The 23,079-nt window shown below is 41.4% G+C and overlaps 2 protein-coding genes and 1 pseudogene across 2 annotated transcripts; 2 read left to right on the top strand and 1 right to left on the bottom strand.

The window, feature by feature from the left end:
• The first annotated feature begins 14,545 nt into the window (after positions 1-14,545).
• Positions 14,546-15,373, top strand: LOC146673846 (histone H4-like). Its single transcript, XM_085401029.1, has 2 exons — positions 14,546-14,587; positions 15,086-15,373. The coding sequence occupies exons 1-2, from the start codon at positions 14,546-14,548 to the stop codon at positions 15,371-15,373; spliced, it is 330 nt and encodes a 109-aa protein (XP_085257155.1).
• A 1,644-nt stretch (positions 15,374-17,017) lies between these two features.
• Positions 17,018-17,801, bottom strand: LOC146673845 (histone H3). Its single transcript, XM_085392171.1, has one exon. It carries the CDS (start codon positions 17,748-17,750, stop codon positions 17,340-17,342), a length of 411 nt encoding a protein of 136 aa, XP_085248297.1. The 5' UTR covers positions 17,751-17,801; the 3' UTR covers positions 17,018-17,339.
• Positions 17,802-18,031: 230 nt separating this feature from the next.
• LOC146673844 (zinc finger matrin-type protein 2 pseudogene) lies at positions 18,032-18,979 on the top strand (annotated as a pseudogene).
• Positions 18,980-23,079: the final 4,100 nt, after the last annotated feature.

Raw genomic sequence — 23,079 nt, 5'->3', positions numbered from 1 at the left:
TGTATGAAGGCAAGTCAGGATAAAGATAGATTCCTGGGCCTACCGCCGGGAGCTCACGAATACACGTCTACTCTCGTCCGCTATCAGCCATCTCTAATTTTTCATGTGTCTGAGCGAACACACAAACCCCTTGAGCATCCCTTGGACCACTGTGAGCAACAGCAGACGTGTGGACTGTGGTCACGCCAGCATCGAATCCATCCAAGTTACATGGTTTATTAAAATAATCAAATCACAGCATTTACATTTATGTTAGACTACTTTTAATTAACTGCTTTAGCCCACTTATAATTAACTGGACTGGCCATCGGGCATACCGGGCATTTGTTCGTTTTTACGGGCCAATGGTTTTGTTGTTGTTCTTGTTTTTGTAATGGTATAAACAGTGAAAGGTGGTGGATTGGCCAGATACTGGCCGATGTGTAAAAATACCTGTAAAAACAACTAAATAACACCAGGATCCTTTTCTATGTAGCTGACAGCTGGTAACTGTGCAGGGGCGGGTCTAGCAAAGTTTTGCCAGGTGGGCAGGTAGGGCATTAACAGGGAAAGGAGGGCACAAAGAAATACACATCTCAAACACCGCTGTCACTCCTAACAGTGAGATACAAATCAATTAAAAATAAAGATATCTGTAGCTTTAATTTGAATAATAATATATGCGGCTTTGAGTTTTTATATGTAGCATTTTAAAACTGAACCCAAGTTTTGTCCAGTTAAAAAATGAATAAAAAATGAAAAGGATTTTAACATTTACATTTTCAGAAAGAAAGTGTTTGAACTCAATAATTTCATTCAAATAAATTTTACCTTTGAATGAAAACAGTCAACTCTTGAGCCACAGGGCGATCGTTGGGAGCTCGCCTTGTAATCGGAAGGTTGCCGGTTCGAGCCCCGGCTTGGACAGCCTCGGTCGTTGTGTCATTGGGCAAGACTTCACCCATTGCCACTGGTGGTCAGACGGCCCGGTGGCGCCAGTGTCCGGCAGCCTCGCCTCTGTCAGTGCGCCCCAGGGTGGCTGTGGCTACAATGTAGCTTGCCATCACCAGTGTGTGAATGTGTGTGTGAATGGGTGGATGACTGAATGTAGTTTAAAGCGCTTTGGGGTCCCTAGGGTCTAAGTGAAGCGCTATACAAATACAGGCCATTTACCATTCCTGTTATGCAGTTGTAAAAACTTTTAAAAACAAGAATTCAGTTATTAGTCAAATAAACGATAAAATAATTTTCATTTTTTAAACAGATTTGTCCCAGATCTCTAAATTTCAAGTACTTCAGCTCAATACAGCAGAGGATTGGGAGAATGTCATGTGGTCAGATGAAACCAAAGTAGAACTTTTTGGTATAAACTCAACTCGTCGTGTTTGGAGGAAGAAGAATACTGAGTTGCATCCCAAGAACACCATACCTACTGTGAAGCATGGGGGTGGAAACATCATGCTATGGGGCTGTTTTTCTGCCAAGGGGACAGGACGACTGATCCGTGTTAAGGACAGAATGAATGGGGCCATGTATCGTGAGATTTTGAGCCAAAACCTCCTTCCATCAGTGAGAACTTTGAAGATGAAACGAGGCTGGGTCTTCCAACATGACAATGATCCAAAACACACCGCCCGGGCAACAAAGGAGTGGCTCCGCAAGAAGCATTTGAAAGTCCTGGAGTGGCCTAGCCAGTCTCCAGACCTCAACCCCATAGAAAATCTGTGGCGGGAGTTGAAAGTCCGTGTTGCTCGGCGACAGCCAAAACATCACTGCTCTCGAGAAGATCTGCATGGAGGAATGGGCCAAAATACCAGCTACTGTGTGTGCAAACCTGGTAAAGACCTATAGTAAACGTTTGACCTCTGTTATTGCCAACAAAGGTTATGTTACAAAGTATTGAGTTGTATTTTTGTTATTGACCAAATACTTATTTTCCACCCTGATTTACGAATAAATTCTTTACAAATCCTACCATGTGGATTCATGGATTTTTTTTTCCCCACATTCTGTCTCTCACAGTTGAAGTGTACCTCTGGTGCAAATTACTGACCTCTGCCATCATTTTAGGTGGGGGAACTTGCACAATCGGTGGCTGACTAAATACTTTTTTGCCCCACTGTAAGAACAGAAGCACTGTCTGTCCAAAACACAGAATCCAGAAGTTCCATCTGCAGCTCTTTCCTCCAGAGTACATCCAATCGACTGGCCATGGTTGCTGCAATGAGCTCCATTCTCGGGATGGTAAAGGATTTAAGAGGAGCAACACGAGCCTTTCCCATAACAAACGCACAGTGTCGTTCTGAACAGATGTTTTCAATCAGCAGATAGGTCACTGTTCCATACCCATCCTCACTGGCATCACAGAAATGGTGCAACTGAGCACTCGTGATTTCTCCAAATCCATCAGGTTTCAGACAACGACTCACTTCAAACTTGCTCAATAGCTGGAGCTGCTGGAGCCATGTTAACCATCTTTTGGAAAACAGCTCTGGTACATTATCGTCCCAGCCGATTCCTTCCTGGCATAGATCTCTTAGGATTTTCTTAGCAGTTAAGACCACAGGACGTCACTTGGTGTTCGCTCGCTCTGTGGTAGAGTATCACTTCCTGTTCCTGCTCAAACACAGTGGTGTTTCTGAGTAGCTTATTTGCTTAGCAATTTAATTAACAACTTTTAAATACATTCTTCTTTCATAGTATAATCTTCACGTGCTTCATCCGAAGCACACTTTCTGTGTACTCACTACCTAATTTATAGCCAAAGTATTCACTCACTGTCTCTGTACTGTCTCGCTAGCTTAGCTTAGCTCGTAGCCGACTCATTAGCACCATGGCTACTTCACCTCTCCCTCCTGCACTTTCTTGCTCATTGTGTCAGATGTTTAGTTACTCCTCAGCCTCCTTTAGCAGTAATGATATCTGTAACAAATGTAGCATATTTGCAGCGCTGGAGGCCAGGATTACTGAATTGGAGACTCTGCTTCGCACCCTTCATTCACCCGTAGCTAGCCAGGCCCCTGTAGCTGGTGCAGACGAAGATAGCGTAGGCCCCGCTAGCTGTTCCCCGGCAGATCCCAAGCAGCTGGGGAAAGAGGGCGGCTGGGTCACGGTGAGGAGGAAGCATAGTCCTAAACAGAAGCCCCAGGTACACCACCAACCCGTTCATGTGTCTAACCGTTTTTCCCCACTCGGCGACACACCCGCCGGGGGTCAAACTCTGGTAATTGGCGATTCTGTTCTCAGACATGTGAAGCTAGAGACACCGGCAACCATAGTCAATTGTCTTCCAGGGGCCAGAGCAGGCGACATTGAAGGAAATTTAAAACTGCTGGCTAAGGGTAAACGTAAATTCAGTAAAATCATAATTCACGTCGGCAGTAATGACACCCGGTTACGCCAATCGGAGGTCACTAAAATCAATATTGAATCGATGTGCAACTTTGCCAAAACAATGTCGGACTCTGTAGTTTTCTCTGGTCCCCTCCCCAATCAGACCAGGAGTGACATGTTTAGCCGCATGTTCTCCTTAAATTGCTGGCTGTCTGAGTGGTGTCCCAGAAACGATGTGGGCTTCATAGATAATTGGCAAACCTTCTGGAGGAAACCTGGTCTTGTTAGGAGAGACGGCATCCATCCCACTTTGGATGGAGCAGCTCTCATTTCTAGAAATATGGACAAATTTATTAAACCCCCCAAAATATGACTATCCAGAGTTGGGACCAGGAAGCAGAGTTGCAGTCTTACACGCCTCTCTGCAGCTTCTCTCCTCCTGCTACCCCCTCAAAAACCCATCTCCATAGAGACTGTGTCAGCTTCCAAAAAGACAAAAAACAAACTAAAAACCAGCAACAAACAACTTAAACATAAACAATTACAAAGAAAGAACAATACAGTATCTACATCTGAACCAAAGAGTAAAACAGTGAAATGTGGATTATTAAATATTAGGTCTCTCTCCTCCAAGTCTCTGTTAGTACTTGACTTAATAATTGATCAACAAATCGATTTACTCTGCCTTACAGAAACCTGGTTGCAGCAGGATGATTATGTTAGTTTAAATGAATCAACACCGCCGAGTCATTCTAACTACCAGAAATCTCAAAGTACAGGCCGAGGGGGCGGTGTGGCAGCAATTTTTCACACCAGCCTATTAATTAATGAAAGACCAAGACAGACTTTTAATTCATTTGAAAGCCTGATGCTTAGCCTCGTCCACCCCAGCTGTGAAACTCAGAAACCAGTCTTACTTGTTATCATATATCATCCACCTGGGCCTTACACAGAGTTTCTGTCTGATTTCTCAGACTTTATATCTAATTTAGTTCTGAGCTCAGATAAAATTATTGTGGGTGATTTTAACATCCATGTAGATGCTAAAAATGACAGCCTCAACATGGCATTTAATCTGTTATTAGACTCAATTGGCTTCTCTCAAAATGTAAAAGAACCCACCCACCACTTTAATCACACTCTAGATCTTGTTTTAACATATGGCATAGAAACTGAACATTTAACAGTGTTTCCTGAAAACCCTCTCCTGTCTGATCATTTCCTGATAACATTTACTTTTACAATAATTGATTACACAGCGGTGAAGAGTAGACTTTATCAAAGTAGATGTCTTTCTGAAAGTGCTGTAACTAAGTTTAAGAATATAATCCACCCACTGTTATCATCTCCAATGCCCTGTACCAACACAGAGCAGAGCAGCTATCTGAACGCTACTCCAACAGAGGTCGATTATCTTGTTAATAATTTCACCTCCTCACTACGTACGACTCTGGATACTGTAGCTCCTGTGAAAACTAAGGCCTCAAATCAGAAGTACCTGACTCCGTGGTATAATTCTCAAACACGTACCCTAAAGCAGATGACTCGTAATCTGGAGAGGAAATGGTGTGTCACAAATCTAGAGGATCATCATTTAGCCTGGAGAAATAGTTTGCTGCTTTATAAGAAAGCCCTCCGCAAAGCCAGAACATCTTACTATTCGTCACTGATTGAAGTAAATAAGAACAACCCCAGGTTTCTCTTCAGCACTGTAGCCAGGCTGACAAAAAGTCAGAGCTCTTTTGAGCCAACCATCCCTTTAACGTTAACTAGTAATGACTTCATGAACTTCTTCACAAATAAAATTTTTATCATTAGAGAAAAAATTACCAATAATCATCCCACAGATGTAATATTATCTACAGCTACTCTTAGTACCATTGATGTTAAGTTAGACTCTTTTTCTCGAATTGATCTTTCTGAGTTAACTTCAATAATTACTTCCTCCAAACCATCAACCTGTCTTTTAGACCCCATTCCTACAAAACTGCTCAAAGAAGTCCTGCCATAAATTAATTCTTCGATCTTAAATATGATCAACCTATCTCTAATGATCGGCTATGTACCACAGGCCTTCAAGCTGGCTGTAGTTAAACCTTTACTCAAAAAGCCATCTCTAGACCCAGCAGTCTTAGCTAATTATAGGCCAATCTCCAACCTTCCTTTCATATCAAAAATCCTTGAAAGAGTAGTTGTCAAACAGCTAACAGATCATCTGCAGAGGAATGGTTTATTTGAAGAGTTTCAGTCAGGTTTCAGAGCTCAGCACAGCACAGAAACAGCTTTAGTGAAGGTTATAAATGATCTTCTTATGGCCTCTGACAGTGGACTCATCTCTGTGCTTGTCCTGCTAGACCTTAGTGCAGCATTCGATACTGTCGACCATAATATCCTATTAGAGCGATTAGAACATGCTGTAGGTATTACAGGTACTGCGCTGCAGTGGTTTGTATCATATCTATCTAATAGACTCCAGTTTGTGCATGTAAATGGAGAGTCCTCTTCACACACTGAGGTTAATTATGGAGTTCCACAGGGTTCAGTGCTAGGACCAATTCTGTTTACATTATACATGCTTCCCTTAGGCAGTATCATTAGAAGACATAGCATACATTTTCACTGCTATGCTGATGACACCCAGCTCTATCTGTCCATGAAGCCAGATAACACACACCAATTAGTTAAACTGCAGGAATGTCTTAAAGACATAAAGACCTGGATGGCCGCTAACTTTCTGCTTCTTAATTCAGATAAAACTGAGGTTATTGTACTCGGCCCTGAAAATCTTAGAAATATGGTATCTAACCAGATTCTTACTCTGGATGGCATTACCTTGGCCTCCAGTAACGCGGTGAGGAACCTTGGAGTCATTTTTGACCAGGACATGTCCTTCAACGCACATATTAAACAAATATGTAAGATTGCTTTCTTCCATTTGCGCAACATCTCTAAAATTAGAAATATCCTGTCTCAGAGTGACGCTGAAAAACTAGTTCATGCATTTATTACTTCCAGGCTGGACTACTGTAATTCATTATTATCAGGATGTCCTAAAAACTCGCTGAAAAGCCTTCAGCTAATCCAAAATGCTGCAGCAAGAGTACTGACAGGGACTAGAAAGAGAGAGCATATTTCTCCTGTTTTGGCTTCCCTTCATTGGCTTCCTGTTAATTCCAGAATTGAATTCAAAATCCTGCTCCTCACATACAAGGTCTTAAATAATCAGGCCCGATCTTATCTTAATGACCTTGTAGTACCATATCACCCTATTAGAGCACTTCGCTCTCGCTCTGCAGGCCTACTTGTTGTTCCTAGAGTATTTAAAAGTAGAATGGGAGGCAGAGCCTTCAGTTTTCAGGCCCCTCTTCTGTGGAACCAGCTTCCAGTTTGGATTCGGGAGACAGACACTATCTCTACTTTTAAGATTAGGCTTCAAACTTTCCTTTTTGCTAAAGCATATAGTTAGGGCTGGACCAGGTGACCCTGAATCCTCCCTTAGTTATGCTGCAATAGACGTAGGCTGCCGGGGGATTCCCATGATGCATTGAGTTTTTCCTTTCCAGTCACCTTTCTCACTCACTATGTATTAATAGACCTCTCTGCATTGAATCATATCTGTTATTAACCTCTGTCTCTCTTCCACAGCATGTCTTTATCCTGTCTTCCTTCTCTCACCCCAACCGGTCGCAGCAGATGGCCGCCCCTCCCTGAGCCTGGTTCTGCCGGAGGTTTCTTCCAGTTAAAAGGGAGTTTTTCCTTCCCACTTTGGCGACAGTGGGAGTTTTTCCTTCCCACTGTCGCCAAAGTGCTTGCTCATAGGGGGTCATATGATTGTTGGGTTTTTCTCTGTATCTATGAAGCGCCTTGAGGCGACTTTTGTTGTGATTTGGCGCTATATAAATAAAATTGAATTGAATTGAATTGACTTAGCATTCCAAGAGGATCATACATAGAACTGACAATTGAAAGGATTCCTCTTCTGGTGAGCGGTCTGTCCTTGAGCACAATCTTGAACTTAAAAGAGTCTGATTTTATGCACCACTCCACGCCCAAAAGTCGCTCGATCATTGAGGAATCCAATTCCATGTTCAACTCTTTCATTCCTGTGGCTCTGTGACTTTCAGGAATTGATTCCAGCACTCCAGGATTGTTGGTGATCCACTTTTTCAGCAGAAATCCTCCTTTGGCACACAAAGAAACCACCTCGTGGTACATTAACACTGCTTCCTCATCAGTTTCAACGGACACAAGACAATCGTCCACATAAAAACAGTGCAACAACTTCTTCACAGCTTCCTCACTGTAGAGATGTCCAAAGTCATCCGCACACTTTCTGAGTGCAAAGTTGGCACAACTTGGTGACGAAGTTGCCCCGAAGAGATGTACATTCATCCTGTATTCAGATGTTGGTTGTTCCAGATCACCTTTAGGCCACCAGAGAAATCTCAATAGATCTTTATCTTAAGCTGGAACCATGACTTGATGGAATATGGATTCAATATCTCCCATAATTACAACTGGCTCCTTCCTGAATCTTGTGATCACTCCTATTAAAGAGCTTGTAAGATCAGGTCCTTGTAAGAGTTGGGAGTTTAAAGATGTTCCATGATAACTCACTCCACAGTCAAACACAACTCTGAGTTTCTTCTTGGTCGGATGGTAAACACCATGGTGTGGTATATACCACAGCTTGACATCATTGCGATTGATCTCCTCTTCCGGGACCTTTTCAGCATATCCTTTAGCCAGAAGCTCATTCATGAAGACTTTGTACTCAGTATGAAACACTGTGTCTCTCTCAAATCTCTTTTTTAGAAAGCGCAGACGTTGTTGAACAACTTTCTTATTGTTTGGCATACTGATACTGGCATTCCGAAAAGGTAATGCTATCTGGATATGACCACCCACATATTTGGCAGAGTTAGTCACTATTTCCAGAAATCTCTGATCCTCTCTTGACAATCCAACCTGCTCATCAACTTTGCTGTCAGGAAAGTCATTCTTGAACTGTTGCTGCCAAAGCTCCTCCAGCGTGACAACAGAAATTCTGTTGACTGTAACTTGTGGATGCTTCTGATCACCTGTAGCTTCACAGTTTCCTGAAAGTGGTCCATTGATGGTCCAGCCAAGCCTTGTTCTTACGGCATACGGTCCTCCATCAACACTACACACCACTTCCAGAGGTTCCAAGGCTTTGGGAATGTTTGTTCCAATCTGAAGTTCTATTCCTGCATTTATTTGAGGCAAGGTTATGCGTTTTAAATGTGCCCATCCTTCAATATCTCCTGGTGTTGTAATATTTCCTTTATGTACAGGCATGGATTCCTGTGTGTACACTTTTGGCAGTTCCAGAAATTCGTCACCACAAAGAGCGGCAACCTCCAGTCCTGATAAAGTGTTGCTGCTCACAATTCTTTCCTGGCCCATGGTTCTGAGGAGGATGTTTCCTTTCCTTCCCCCAAGGTGAAGTCTGCGCATCAGACTCTCAGTGCAGAAAACTGCTGATTATTTTTCATTTCCATTTCCGCAGGCTTAGGTGTACTCTCCACAACTTGCATAGTGGTGGCAAAGCTTGTTCCTTTATTTCCAGGTCTGCCTTGATACTTGGCTTTACTCATTCCTTTTCAAATTCAAATTCAAATTTTATTTGTCACGTACACAGTCATACACAGTACGATATGTAGTGAAATGCTTGGACAACTGCTCGTGACCTAAAGAAAACAAAAAAGGAAAAGGCTATGAATAAGATAGGAAATAAATATGAAAAATTAAAAAGGGTAAATTTAACTAGGAAGCAATAAAATATAAATTAAGGTTAAAAATGAAATAACTGTACAACACAAATTAGAATGAAGGGTAAATTTAACTGGGAAAGAATAAGATAAAATATATAAATTAAAGTTGAAAATAAAATAACTGTACAACAAAATACACAATATAGAACTATATAAGAATGTATGAAGAAATATAAATAAATATATACACAATAACAGCAGCTGTACAAGTATTAACTAGAAATGAAGAATATAATGTCCAGTGTTGTGCAATCCACATTATGTCTTCTGCAGTGCAAATATGCTTAAAGTGATTTAAGTGATGAAGTGAAAAACAATGTCCAGAATGTCCAGTGTGTGTGTAAGAACCATATGTGTGGGTCAGTACTGTGTGGTGGTGTGATTGAGAGACCGTATCGCCTGCGGGAAGAAGCTCCTCCTCAGTCTCTCTGTGTTGGTCTTCAGGGAGCGGAATCGCTTTCCTGACCTCAACAGAGAGAACAGTCCGTTGTTGGGATGGCTGAGGTCCTTCACGATCTTCCTGGCCTTGGTCCAGCACCGCCTGCTGTAGATTGAGTGCAGGTCAGATTTTGTTGATAAAGAAAGCGGAGAATCTTGAATATTACCGAATACAGGATCAGTTAATATTCTTATTTGCTTCTCCAAAAAGTCTGCAACATCCATAAATTTGGCTCTTCTTTTATGCCTTTCTTGCAGGTCACAAACATGGCTTCTCCATTTGTCCCTAAATTTATACGGCAATTTTTTAATAATGTTCCTCAGCATCCCTGAGGAACAAACTGTAGTTCTGAAGAGCTTTTACTTCCTCTGTTTTAATTGATGGCCATGAAAGTGCCTTGTCCAGATATGCAGCTGCGACCTTCTGTTCATCGCCATAGTGCTCCTTTAACAGTGATTTGGCCTTGCGATAACCACGATCTGAGTTCATTTGTTGACAGCTTCTCACCAATTCCTTTGCATGGCCTCTTGTGTACTGTTCCAAAAAATATAAACGATCGCTGTTATTTTTCGTATTGCACTCAGCTGCATTCTCAAATGCTTTAATAAATGAATAATATTGAAATGGATCTCCATCAAAATGAGGTATTTCTCTCTTTGGTAAAGAAAAGAGGCTTTGTTGTTGGATTAAGAGTGTTGTTATTTCATTTTGTTTAGTCATTATTCCAATAACATGATTTTGTGGTTCCAGTTCCACCATACCATTTGTATGACAGTCATTTTGTCCATTTGCATCAGATGGGTTTGAAGGAATAACTGAATATTGTCGAGGATGCTTATTTTGAGAAGATTCAGTCAGCACGGCTTGTTGCATGACACATTCCTGGGTTTTATCTTTTCTCCTGTTTTGAGTTTCAGCATTAGTCAATGAATTTTGCTTTGCAGAAATGTGAGGTATAAATTCCAATGCATCAACATTAAGAGTTTGTTTAGATCTTTCACTGGAAATGTATGAATTCATTCCATCTGAAACTTTTAAAGATCCTTTTTTGCTTGTTATACTTTGAGCTTTAAGGACATTTAGTGTAGCCATTTTTCCAGCAATTTCAGTGTCCAATTTTAGCCTTTCCTTTCTTTTACGAAGACGTTCCTCCTTTTCTTCCAGTACATGTTTCTCATCCAATAATTTCTGCTTTATCATTAAAGCTGCCAACTCTGCCTCAGCTTTCATACGAACAGATGAAGTTGAAGATCTTGATGAAGAAGTTTTGTCGCTTTCAATATTTGAAACACTATCACTTGGCTTGATATCATCCTCCACTTCTGTCTCAGTATTTGATGCAACATTGTTTTCCAATAAATTGATTTGCTTTGGACAAACAGCAGGATTTGGTTCTCTTTGATTTATCCAGTTTTGAATTTCATTTAAAAACACATTGGTGTATTTCATGATGCTTGAAAACCATTCCTCTTGTTTTATTACTTCTTCCTCTGGCACCAAAGACAACACCTCAACATGTGAACTTGAAGCCTTTTCGCACAGTGCCTTTAAATCCACCAAATACTGCTTAATTTGAGAAAGATTTTCATTGTGTTGCATGAGCGCTTTCATTTTTTGTATTAGTCCTTTCATTTTATTGACATATATTTTGCATTCATTTTGTAATTTTTCGATTTTATTCAACAATGCCTTTCCAGTCATTTTTCTTTCTCTCTTTCCCCCCAAATCATTAGAGGAACAATCATCACCACCTGTTTGACTCATGATTTTCCCGTTTGTTTGTTCGATTTTTTATTTATTTATTTATTTAATCTTCAGTGATCATCCATTAAAACATATATCCACTGGAAGCCACAATAGACTTTGACCATAAAATCCTTTCAACGTAACGGCACTTTAATTGTCCATTTGAACGTCATCCAAGCAGCATAATTAATAAGACGCAGCGCAGACATCATTCCAAGAGCGCAGCCAAAAACGTTGCACATTTAACCAACATTCATTCCATTCAGTGTCTCCTCTTGAACATCTCAGCGCTAATGCAATGTGGCTTCCTTTTCCACAACCAGACATGCACAGGTATTCTTACCTGCGCTCCTCAGAATTGCGTCAGGTGTGTCGGTGCTGCTGGGCTCACTCATTCAGATGCGCTGCACTTACTTGGCGTCTTTCAGGTTCCTTGATCTGATTTCTTTGATCCTGCTTGCGGCTTGGTTCTCAAGAATGCCGTTTTATGTTGACTAAAGATGTAGCGACTTCCACAGTCGCTAGAGGCCGGGGATGGAGCCTGCCTATTTGCCTGACGCGCTGTCAACTTTACGCAATAATGCCAGAGGTGGAATTGTTTGCTTGTTTATTAAAGTGCTTTGAGAGTTTACAGAGTAATGTCATCGGCTCCTGATTCAGACTCTTACAACGTCACAGGCTCTAATATAACGAAGCGAAACATGTTGTGCAGCGGTCAACAAAAACTACGGCTACCCAGCCCTCCTCTCTGTCAAAATCAAAACCAGTGAATGACAGACTGACAACGCCCATTTATGTCACCGCTAGCACCCACGTGACTCCCATAACAACCAAACAAATAAAAACCCGGTGATCATCAAAATTCAATACATTCAATTATGGCTCCTACGAATATGGTTACGAAAGAGAATGATAGGATTGCTAGTACGATATTCAAAGAGTCCAGGGAAGGCAAACTACTTACACAAATATGTAATGACGCATCTCTTAGGGATTTATATAGGATCTTAAATCCTCAGACAATTCATTTTACAAGGTTTGACTCATTCTCTAGGATTTATATATCTTCCGAGATTGTAGCTTTAAGATATAATGATTTCGTAACTTTGTGTGGCACTGACCCCCCTTCCACTTATTGGAAATTAAATACGAGCTGTCTAAGTGACGGGGCACTAGTTTTGGAATTAAAGGTAGAAATTGAGAAAGTTTTGCAACTTAAAAAACTCACAACATCTGATGTACAATTGTGGGAGATACTGAAAGAACGGATGCGAAACTTTTTAAAATTTAAATGTACAGAAATAAATTATGCAAAAAATATAAAGTATAACGAACAAGTAAATCAATATATATCGTTGAAGAATAAAAAATTTAGAAAAGAGGATGAAGAGAACAAGATTGAAGAACTTATAAAGTCAGTATTGAAAAAGTAAACAATGAAATATTATTTAACATACAAAAATCTATGGGAGGTATAAATGGTAATAAAGATTATATGATTGGTGCTAACCAAAAGAAACGTAATAATGATTTCATTTCTTCTATAAGAGATGAGGGAGGAAACTCCTTTGTAAAAGAAGTAGATAAAAGGCGAGTTATCAGAAGGCTATGTGCCCATATGTTCTCTCCGTTATCTACAAAAACAAGTGCAGCAAAATACCTGTTAAGTAAAATAGAGCCTCTGGACTCCATCCAATATACCCCACTTTTAGGAAATATTACTAAAGAGGAGGTAGAATGTGCGATCAGTCAGTTAAACATAAACAAAACCCCTGGTTTAGATGGGCTTCCGTCCGAATTTTATAAAATAGTTGTGAATGAAATATCCGAATTTTTAGCTACTGTTTTTAATGAAGGCATGCATGAGGGAACTTTGGGTGATTCCTTTTATAATGGATTAATGTGTTTGCTATATAAGAAAGGGGAAAGAGATAATATAAATAATTATAGACAATTGACAATAATGAATGTTGATTATAAAATATTTGCTAAAATAATTATGAATAGGTTTGAAGAGGTATTAGATAAAATTATAGAAAAAGAGCAAACATGTGCAATAAGAGGTCGTCTGATGTGGGATAATTTATGTACTCTGCGTGAAATAATTTATAGTAGAAAAGATACAGAATTTTTTATATTAAGTCTCGACCAAAGGAAAGCCTTTGATTACATCTCCCACTCTTATTTGTGGGAAGTAATGAAAGCATATAATATGCCTGAAACCTTCATCTCTATGATTAAAGTATTATATAAAAAATCCCTTGTCCAGATAAAAGTAAACGGCAGACTGACCGAACCCTTCCGTGTCGAATGTGGAGTGAAAGAAGGATGTCCTATATGTTCTAGCAATAAATCCGTTACTTAAAACAATCAATAGTGATAGCCGTTTTACTGGATACGCCCTAAATGACACCTACAAGGTGACTGCCCTTGCTTATGCGGATGATGTCTCTGTAATTATTAAAGATCAAAAGGAGCTACCAATACTTAAGGATTTGCTAACAAAATACGAACAAGCTTCTGGTGCTAAGCTAAACCAGGAAAAGACGAAGGAGTTTGGTTAGGACTAAACTTAAAATAACCTGTAATTGCTTTAAAAATTAACAAGGAGATGACGATTTTAGGTATTTGGATTACTAAAAATGATCCATGTCTTTTGAATTGGAAAAAGAAAGAGAGTGAAATAGAAAACGAAGTAGCTGAATGGGACAATAAAAATACAAACTATAAAGCGCGTGTGAATATTGCGAAAACACACGTAGTCTCAAAGTTGTTGTTTCTGGCTACTGTCTTTTCCCCTCCTCACAAAACTGTTATTAAATTAAGTAAATTGTGTACCAACTTGATTTGGGGGACAAACCGCGAAGTAACACAGAGGAAATTAATGTATAAAGGAAAAGAAAATGGAGGATTAGGAGCGCCAGATCTTAGCATTATTTTGATGATTCCTTTTCTAAAAAATGTATATGGCGCATTTGAGCGGAGCACCCACTGGATCCAAGGGAAGAAAGCTTTGTGGAAAAAAATGAAAGGGGGAGCCCGAACGGGAGTGCCATACTTTAAACTTGTGTTTGGGGATCTTGTGGATCAGTGGAAATTGGATGGCTTAAATATTTTACAATTAAACTCAAAACAGATATAAAATAAAATCAATCTAAAAAAAAATGAAGGTATGATACAATATAAGGCTGTGGAAAAAGAAGAAAATCAGAAAATAGTTAAAAACATATATGACAAAGTAATATCCGAGAACATGAGAGATACAGTGTGGCTTATCTCTGTCGGACGTCTCCCAGTAAGAGCTGTGGTTCTGTGGAGTTGCTTCGTTACTACTAAGAAATGCCCTATGGAGAATTGTGATGAAGACGAAACTCTTGATCATCTTTTGATATCGTGTTACAGGACGGTTGAAATAAGAAGGAGGATGGAAAAACTAGGTTTTAATATTGAAAATAATATAAAATCAGTAAGATACGGTTTGTTTAAAGAAAAGATGAGTGAAAATAAAAGAAGATTGTTTTGGCTGGCGATGTGCGTTATAAATGTACACATATGGAAAACAAGGGCTAAAGGTGTTATAGAACAAAAAGTGTTAAGTAGTTTCACCGTATGTAAAAACATTGTAACTGAGCTGAGAAGAAGAAAAACGAGAGATATGAAATTAGGAAATGACTTGCCGTGGGAGCTTTTATTATTGTAATATGTAAAATAAGATGCGAATAATTTGTGCATGGTGCTTGTATTATGTGTAATTGTGAATTTTGATATTTAAATAAAGTGATTTAAAAAAAAGAAAAGAAAGGGTGGCAAAGGACTTGGTAAAGGAGGCGCAAAGCGTCACCGTAAAGTTCTCCGTGATAACATCCTGGGCATCACTAAACCGGCCATCCGCCGTCTGGCTCGCCGTGGCGGAGTGAAGCGTATCTCCGGTCTGATCTACGAGGAGACCCGCGGTGTGCTCAAGGTGTTCCTGGAGAATGTCATCCGTGACGCCGTCACCTACACTGAGCACGCCAAGAGGAAGACTGTGACCGCCATGGATGTAGTGTACGCTCTGAAGAGGCAGGGCCGCACTCTGTAAGCAAGTGTACTCTCAGAGGTTGTGAGTGGCTCTTAAAAGATCCGTTAGTTGGTTGAGGACAGTCGCTGGATTTTCTTTAGCTTTCTCAGTCTTCTTGGCCTGGATGTTGGGCAGCACACCACCCTGAGCTATCGTCACTCAGCCCAGCAGCTTGTTCAGCTCTTCGTCGCTGCGGATGGCCAGCTGCAGGTGGCGGGGGACGATCCTGCCTACATATGCTATTCTACGTGCTTTTAAACCATTTAAAATTACAGCTCATAGTTTTATATGTAACTTATATAATGCTAAATTACTATTAAACAAACAGACAAGTATTTTAGACTTTAGTTTACTTCAGCCATATTCCATATAAAAATAGAGCCATAACAAAAGAATATGACTTTACGGACTTAACAACATTACTTCAGATATAGTACACCAACATCTGTTATATTTTGGCACTAAGGGAACACTGAATGACCTGGTGGTTTTTGTCCATAAAACTACTCATCTAAGATTATCGCAAAGTAAAAGATCTCTCAGCAAAACTATGCAATATTTTAGGCACTACTTCCCCGATCAAATCAGTCAGCTGGGATTTTTTTTCTTCTAAACATGAACTACAGTTACAGAAACAGACATGGACTACTGGTGCCCCACACAACAACTCAATGTCCACTATGTGAAGCAGCCAAACACATGCCTTCTCCTCTCGGTAACCGAGATAAACTGGTGGCATATTGGTTTTACATATTTACTGTCCAGTCTCTCCTGGTGGACATGGCATACAGCAGCATTGTTTAATCTCATTTGAGTCATTGTTACTATGTGCATATTAGTATTGTACAGCACTTTAAAAACACACCTGGTAGACCAAAGTGCTATATAAATAAATAAATGATGATGATGATTGTTGACCTTAGCCATGTTTTTAGTCTTGTGAGAGCACTGAAGCTTCTTTCAGCCTCAGCCGAGGATACTGGGATGACTGAAAGCAGCCCGACAATTGTCACGATAATAAATACTAGTTAATCTATAACAGGGGCAGATCTAGAGAAATTTTTTAAGGTGGCAAAGAAATTAAATGTTGTGGCAAAATCAAAGCCTTTTTTCCCCCAAACACATGCAGGTGGTTACATATGGTTTAAATTATTTTTTGGAAAACAATCACATTGTCACATGCTTAAATTACACAATGTCAGAAATCTACATTGTCATGAACAAAAATTGAAACCTAATTTTTCATGATTTCTTGGATTAACCCACTGAGATCTGCAATACAACCGGCCATTTTTGACTCCTTTTGAGTTTACGTTTGTATTTCACCCTCAAATTGTTTCATTTTATTTTTTTCCCCTTGCCTTGTTTGGTGTCATTCTTTTCAGCTCAACTGGATTTAGTGGTTTTTCCTCACTGACATACTGCATTAGTATTACTGAAATCACATGGATCTTAAAATCCTAGTAGTATTTTTTACAATAAAGAACAAAAAACAAACAAAAAAAAAAAAAAAAAAAAAAAAAAAAAACGACATGTTGAGTAAATGTTTATAACTTGAAATGCAAATATAGGTTTAATATAAATATGACATTCTTGAGTCACCAACATTAGACATAAGTTTAACAGCCTCCGTAAACTAATAGCCTGGCTTGAGGCTGCTGTTTTCTCTGACAGTTCAATCAAAATTAGAAATGCTACTCTGGGAGACTGAGAACTTAATAGTAAATGGTCTGTATTTGTATAGTGCTTTATTTAGTCCTTAAGGACCCCAAAGCGCTTTACACTACATTCAGTCATCCACCCAGTCACACACATTAAGACACTTATGATGAATTCAACGTTGATGCCAACTGTAGTTTCTAGTATAGAAACAGCAAAAACATTTAAGTGCGAATACGACATTAATATAAAAAGAATAAAGGAGCGAGCTCTTGATAGGAGTGAAGTGGCTCTGAAAAGAGCCGTTGTTGGTAGGAGAGCGTGCAGCTTAAGCTCTCTCTCCGCGGATGCGGCGAGCCAGCTGGATGTCTTTAGGCATGATGGTGACCCTTTTGGCGTGGATGGCGCACAGGTTGGTGTCCTCGAAGAGTCCGACCAGGTAAGCCTCGCTGGCCTCCTGCAGAGCCATGACAGCAGAGCTCTGGAAGCGCAGGTCGGTCTTGAAGTCCTGAGCGATCTCGCGGACCAGGCGCTGGAAGGGCAGCTTGCGGATCAGCAGCTCGGTAGATTTCTGGTAACGGCGGATTTCTCGCAGAGCCACGGTACCGGGCCTATAACGGTGAGGTTTCTTGACGCCTCCGGTGGCCGGAGCGCTCTTACGAGCGGCCTTGGTGGCCAGCTGCTTCCTGGGGGCTTTGCCGCCAGTAGACTTGCGAGCGGTCTGCTTGGTTCTTGCCATTCTTCGTCTCTTTTCTTTTAACTGTGCTAACAGCAGAAAATGTAGCAAACAGACGAGACTCGCTGCTCTTAAAGTGTGTGACTGGCTGTGACGCGGTGCCGCTCCGGCTCGTGATTGGTGAGGGGCTCCACGTGGTGCTCAGCACCGTTCAGAGGAGCACGGCCCCGCCTCAGTGTGTGCCTCTCATTGGAGAAAAGTGCATTGAATATGCGCGCTGCCGCAAGCCTCTCTGCGATTGGTGCGTGACGAAGCTGCGCGCGCTCTGCGGAAATATAAGCGAGGCTTTGAGCTGATCGGGCCACATTTTCTCTTAGTCTCGATACTACGAAGAGAAGAACCTGTCAAAATGAGTGGTTGCGGCAAGACCGGAGATTTTTTCCGGTCAAAAGTAAACAAGATGGCGTCAGGCAGCGGGTCGAGTAAAAACGACTTCCGTCGGAAATGGGACAAAGACGAGTACGAGAACCTCGCCCAGAAACGTCTGGTGGAGGAGAGGGAGTACGAGCGGCGAGATGGAAAAACTGCGCCGCCGGTCAAGCGGGACCTCCTGCATCACCGGGACTACAAGGTGGACTTGGAGTCCAAGCTGGGGAAGACCATCATCATCACCAAGACCACACCGCAGGCCGAGATGGGCGGGTATTACTGTAACGTGTGCGACTGTGTGGTCAAAGACTCCATCAACTTCCTGGATCACATCAACGGCAAAAAACATCAGAGGAACCTGGGCATGTCGATGCGGGTGGAGCGCTCGTCTCTTGATCAGGTGAAGAAGAGATTCGAGGTGAACAAGAAGAAGTTGGAGGAGAAGCAGAAGGAGTACAACTTCGAGGAGCGCGTGAAGGAGCTGCGGGAGGAGGAGGAGAAGGCGAAGGTGTACAAGAAGGAGAAGCAGAAGGAGCGGAAGCGACGGGCGGAGGAGGACGTGGACTTCGAGGAGGACGAAGAGATGGCGGCAGTGATGGGCTTCTCTGGCTTCGGCTCGTCCAAGAAGAGCCACTGAAGCTCCGCCTCTCTCAGGCAGGAAGCAGGTTTCTGCCCCGCCCTCTCTACATCAGGCGGAGGTTCGGACTTAGGCGGAGTGGCATTAATGTGGCTAGTTAATAGGTATGCCCTCATTGTCATCTGTTGTGATTTTATTTTGAAAGGATGCTTCCTGTTATGCTGCAGAGTGCACGCGAGAGTTCAATAAACAAAGTCACCTTTTGGTGTGATGTTCCGGTGAAAGCCAATGCACCACGTGTGATTATTCCTCCGTCTAAACAATATAAGTATCTTCAATATTCATGCAGATTCCGCTGGGAGACCCGTCTCTGCTAACAGGTTATGGGCCCAGGAAAACATTGAAGCTACGCCAGGGGAAAGTTTACCACCAGAAAAGTCGCAAAGTACAGCGTGTTCGGTGAGGACTAGCATGCTAAGTTAGCACCATGAGTAAGCGTGCTGGTGAACCCAGTGGCCGATGGGCAAGGTTGGTTTTTGACGGAGATGAGGAGAATTATGAACTTTGGGAGACAAAATTTTTGGGACATCTTAGATTACAAGGTCTAAAAGACACAATATTGAAAAGTGATGAGGACGACGATAAGAATGCCCAGGCCTTTGCAGAGTTAATACAGTTCCTGGATGATAAGAGTTTATCGCTCGTGATGAGAGAAGCTGCCGATGATGGACGCGAGGCACTGAAAATTAAGAGATTATTATGCGGGAAAAGGTAAATCAGGAATTATCAGCCTTTATACTGAACTGACTTCTCTGAAGAAAGCAAGCACTGAGAGCGTCACGGAGTACATCATACGCGCAGAGACATTTATTACAGCCCTGAGAAATGCTGGAGAGACACTTAGTGATGGTCTGCTTGTAGCGATGGTGTTAAAAGGTTTACCAGAAACATTTAAACCTTTTTCTGTTCACATTACGCAAAGTGAATCAGAAATCAAGTTTGCAGAATTTAAAACAAAACTCCGCAGCTATGAGGACACTGAGAAAATGCGCTTAGTGGAACAAGAGGATAACATCATGAAGGCGAGAGTGGAACCCAGCGCGAGACCAGCAGCAGCTGCTAATGACCACAGGAGAGACATGTCAGACATAGTCTGTTTTAAGTGTGGCCAGCGGGGACACAAGGCCAGAGCATGCTGCTACAAACAATGGTGCGGTCACTGTAGGAGCAACACCCATCGAGAGTCGACTTGCAGGAGACGACAACGGAATGATGAAGCACGCATAGCCTCGGAGGAGGGCGGCAACGCAGAGAGCGACGACACCTATGTCTTCCGGATGAGCGATGACTACGAGGAACCTCAACAGCGACAGGACATCAGGACCAAAGGCCTGATGGTGGATACTGGCGCAACATCACACATCCTGAATGATAAAACAGCGTTCAAGAAATTTAATGACGACTTCCAGCCGGGAACACACTGTGTGGAATTAGCTGATGGCACCAGGTGTAAAGGAGTGGCTGAAGGCAGAGGAGATGCAGAGGTGTGCTTGATTGACAGCAGATATTTTCTCTTAGTCTCGATACTACAAAGAAAAGAACCTGTCAAAATGAGTGGACGCGGAAAGACCGGAGTAATTGGTTATTAGTTATGTAATCATGCCCCCGTATGCCCCATTATCGTTTGCTTCAAACTTCAGCAATTTATGGGTGAGACTTAAGTACATCGGAGACGGGGACCCCCCGACCCGTGATTATGTTGCTGAAGAGCTGATATTGCAAACATCATGGCTGAATGTGCAGGACATATACTCCTTCATTGCTCTCCCCAGTAAACGGGATTTTGAGCTGTGTTTCACCGAAGAGGCACCCTTACGTCGCTTCTTAGAGATCTCCCTTTCCAACGCATCACATCCGAAATGGAAAGACTGGCAAGTGGAGTCTTCTGTCCAGGTAGAGGTAGTGACTCTTGTTGTTAAGTTCTGGACTGGAAGGATTCCAGACCAAGATATCGAGTTATATCTTAAAAGGTATTGCGAGATTCTTCAACCCCCAGTCAAGCCAGTGGATAAATTCGGATTCTGGTATGGAGTCCGAAAATACAAAGTTCGGATGCGTAGAGACGAAGCTGGACATATAATTTCTATTCCGAATTCCATCTCGTTGGGCCCCTACAATGGCAGGATTATTTATCCGGGCCAATCGGTGAGGTGTTTCATCTGCCAAGGTCCAGACCACCAAGCGAGAGAATGCCCCACTGTCAAATGTTGGAAATGTGGTGAGTTGGGCCACAAGGCTAAAATTTGCCAAAACGAAAGTGAGTGCTCCCTCTGTGGTGCGAAAGGGCACACTTTCTTTAAATGCCCCAAGTCTTTTGTGAATATACTTAAATCTTCCCAACAACCTCGACCTTCTGACACCATGGATTTTCCTTCTTTGGTGGTCCCTTCCCAAGTCTTGGATCCCCCTGTGAATGACCAGGTGAGAGAGCCCCCTCCCTCTACTCCTCCCCACCTTCCTCCGACAACTACCTCACTGTCACTCCCAGTTTCGCCTGGATTGGACAATCCACAAGTGGATGAACAGGATACCCAGTCTAGCCCTGTTCAAAATGAGTTACCATCTCCACTGTCTCAGTCAAGCGACGAGAGTGATAAAGAGCTAGATGGTAACCTAATCATAGAGACATCGGATGGCGAGAATGAAAGCGATAGTGATGACGAAGAAATTGACAGCGAGCAGACACCTGAGGACGACGGAGATAGCGAGGACCATGGATCCTTCCCTCTCTCAGAGGCGGCATCTCTGGCTCTTGCTTCGCTGCCCGGGGAAACGAAAGTAAAACGGAAGATCATCTTTAGTGGAAGTCACCCGGCCCTCAACGAGCTCGTCAACGAGGATACGAGAGGAAGCAGAAAAAGGAGCGTTTCTGCTTCTAGCTCTGGAAGAGATAAGCGGAAGGATAATAGACCAAGTCCTCCGTGAGTAATATTTCTGAGATGGTCTCTCCTTTAGTCAACCTATGAGTAACATCAAAATAATAACATTTAATGTCAGAGGTCTCCAATCAGATAAGAGCAGGAAAAGGAAGGTTGATTTCTTAAAAAGACTTGATTATGATATTTTGTGCCTTCAAGAGATGAGATTAAAGACACACGTAGATGTATGCGAATTAGATAAAATGTGGAACACTGCCCATTCAATAATATCGATAGGGGAAGACAGCTCTGACGGAGTGGGTATTTTCTTTAAAAAAGATGCGGTGAATATAATCAAAAGAAGAGACATAATACCGGGACGACTCCTCCTTGTTGATTGCTGTTATTACGGGCAAAGGTTGCGTATTATTAATGTTTATAATGCACCCGAACGAACGAAAAAGATACAATTGTTGAAAAAATTGAAGTATTTATTAGAGATTGGTTTTAATATAATTCTATGTGGAGATTTTAACATTGTTACTGAAGCAACTGACAGAATATCCAAAGTTAAATTTAGAGAACTGCGGGAAAGCAAATTGTTGGTTAAAGTCTGTAAGGAAGCAGCACTCCGTGATTTATACAGGCACTTGCATCCACATACCGTCCACTACACTAGATTCGATTCGTTAACTAAAACAAGGATTGATAGATTCTACATATCACATAATGTTCAAGGTCTGAAATATGACACTCTTTTAACAGACTTTTCTGATCATATGGTGGTTATAGCAACAGTGTCGTGTTGTCCCCATGAATTTTTGAATTATTGGAAATTGAATACATCTTTGTTAGCAGACGAGTTGCTTGTGTCCGAAGTTAAATCTGAAATTAGGAAAATATTACATCTTAAGATTTTTACTACTTCTTTCTCGGAACTTTGGGAGCTTCTTAAACGACGTATGTGTCAATTTTTTTAAATTTAAAGCGAGAGAATTAAACCATGCAAAGAATGTAAAATATAACGAAGATGTGTGTAGATATATATATTTAAGAAATAAGAAGGAGAAGGAAGAGGAGGAGGAAAATCAAATGACGTCTCTTAAAGAGGACATTGATCGAGTCAATAGAGAAGTTTTATTTAATATGTTGCGACGTACTGACTTTCACGGGAACAGTGATTATATGATTTTTAATAATCAAAAGAAAAGTCGGAATGACTTTATTGTCTCAATTAAGGATAAACATGGAAAGTCAGTTTTTAAAGAAGAGGGGAAAAGACAAGTAATTAGAGATTATTGTTCGGAGATGTTTTCATCCATAGTTACAAACAGCGACGCTATTAATAATTTTTTGAGTGAGGTTGAACCATTAGATTCTGTCATTTATGAAACTTTGATTGGGAAAATTAAAAGAGAGGAAGTGGAGTCAGTAATTAACCAACTTAGTACCGATAAAACACCTGGTC

The sequence above is a fragment of the Rhamphochromis longiceps genome, linkage group LG3, assembly GCF_057381845.1.
Source record: "Rhamphochromis longiceps isolate RC_006_pf linkage group LG3, R_longiceps_female_GT1.1, whole genome shotgun sequence".
Lineage (NCBI taxonomy): Eukaryota > Metazoa > Chordata > Actinopteri > Cichliformes > Cichlidae > Rhamphochromis > Rhamphochromis longiceps.
This window is presented reverse-complemented; position numbering and strand designations above follow the sequence as displayed.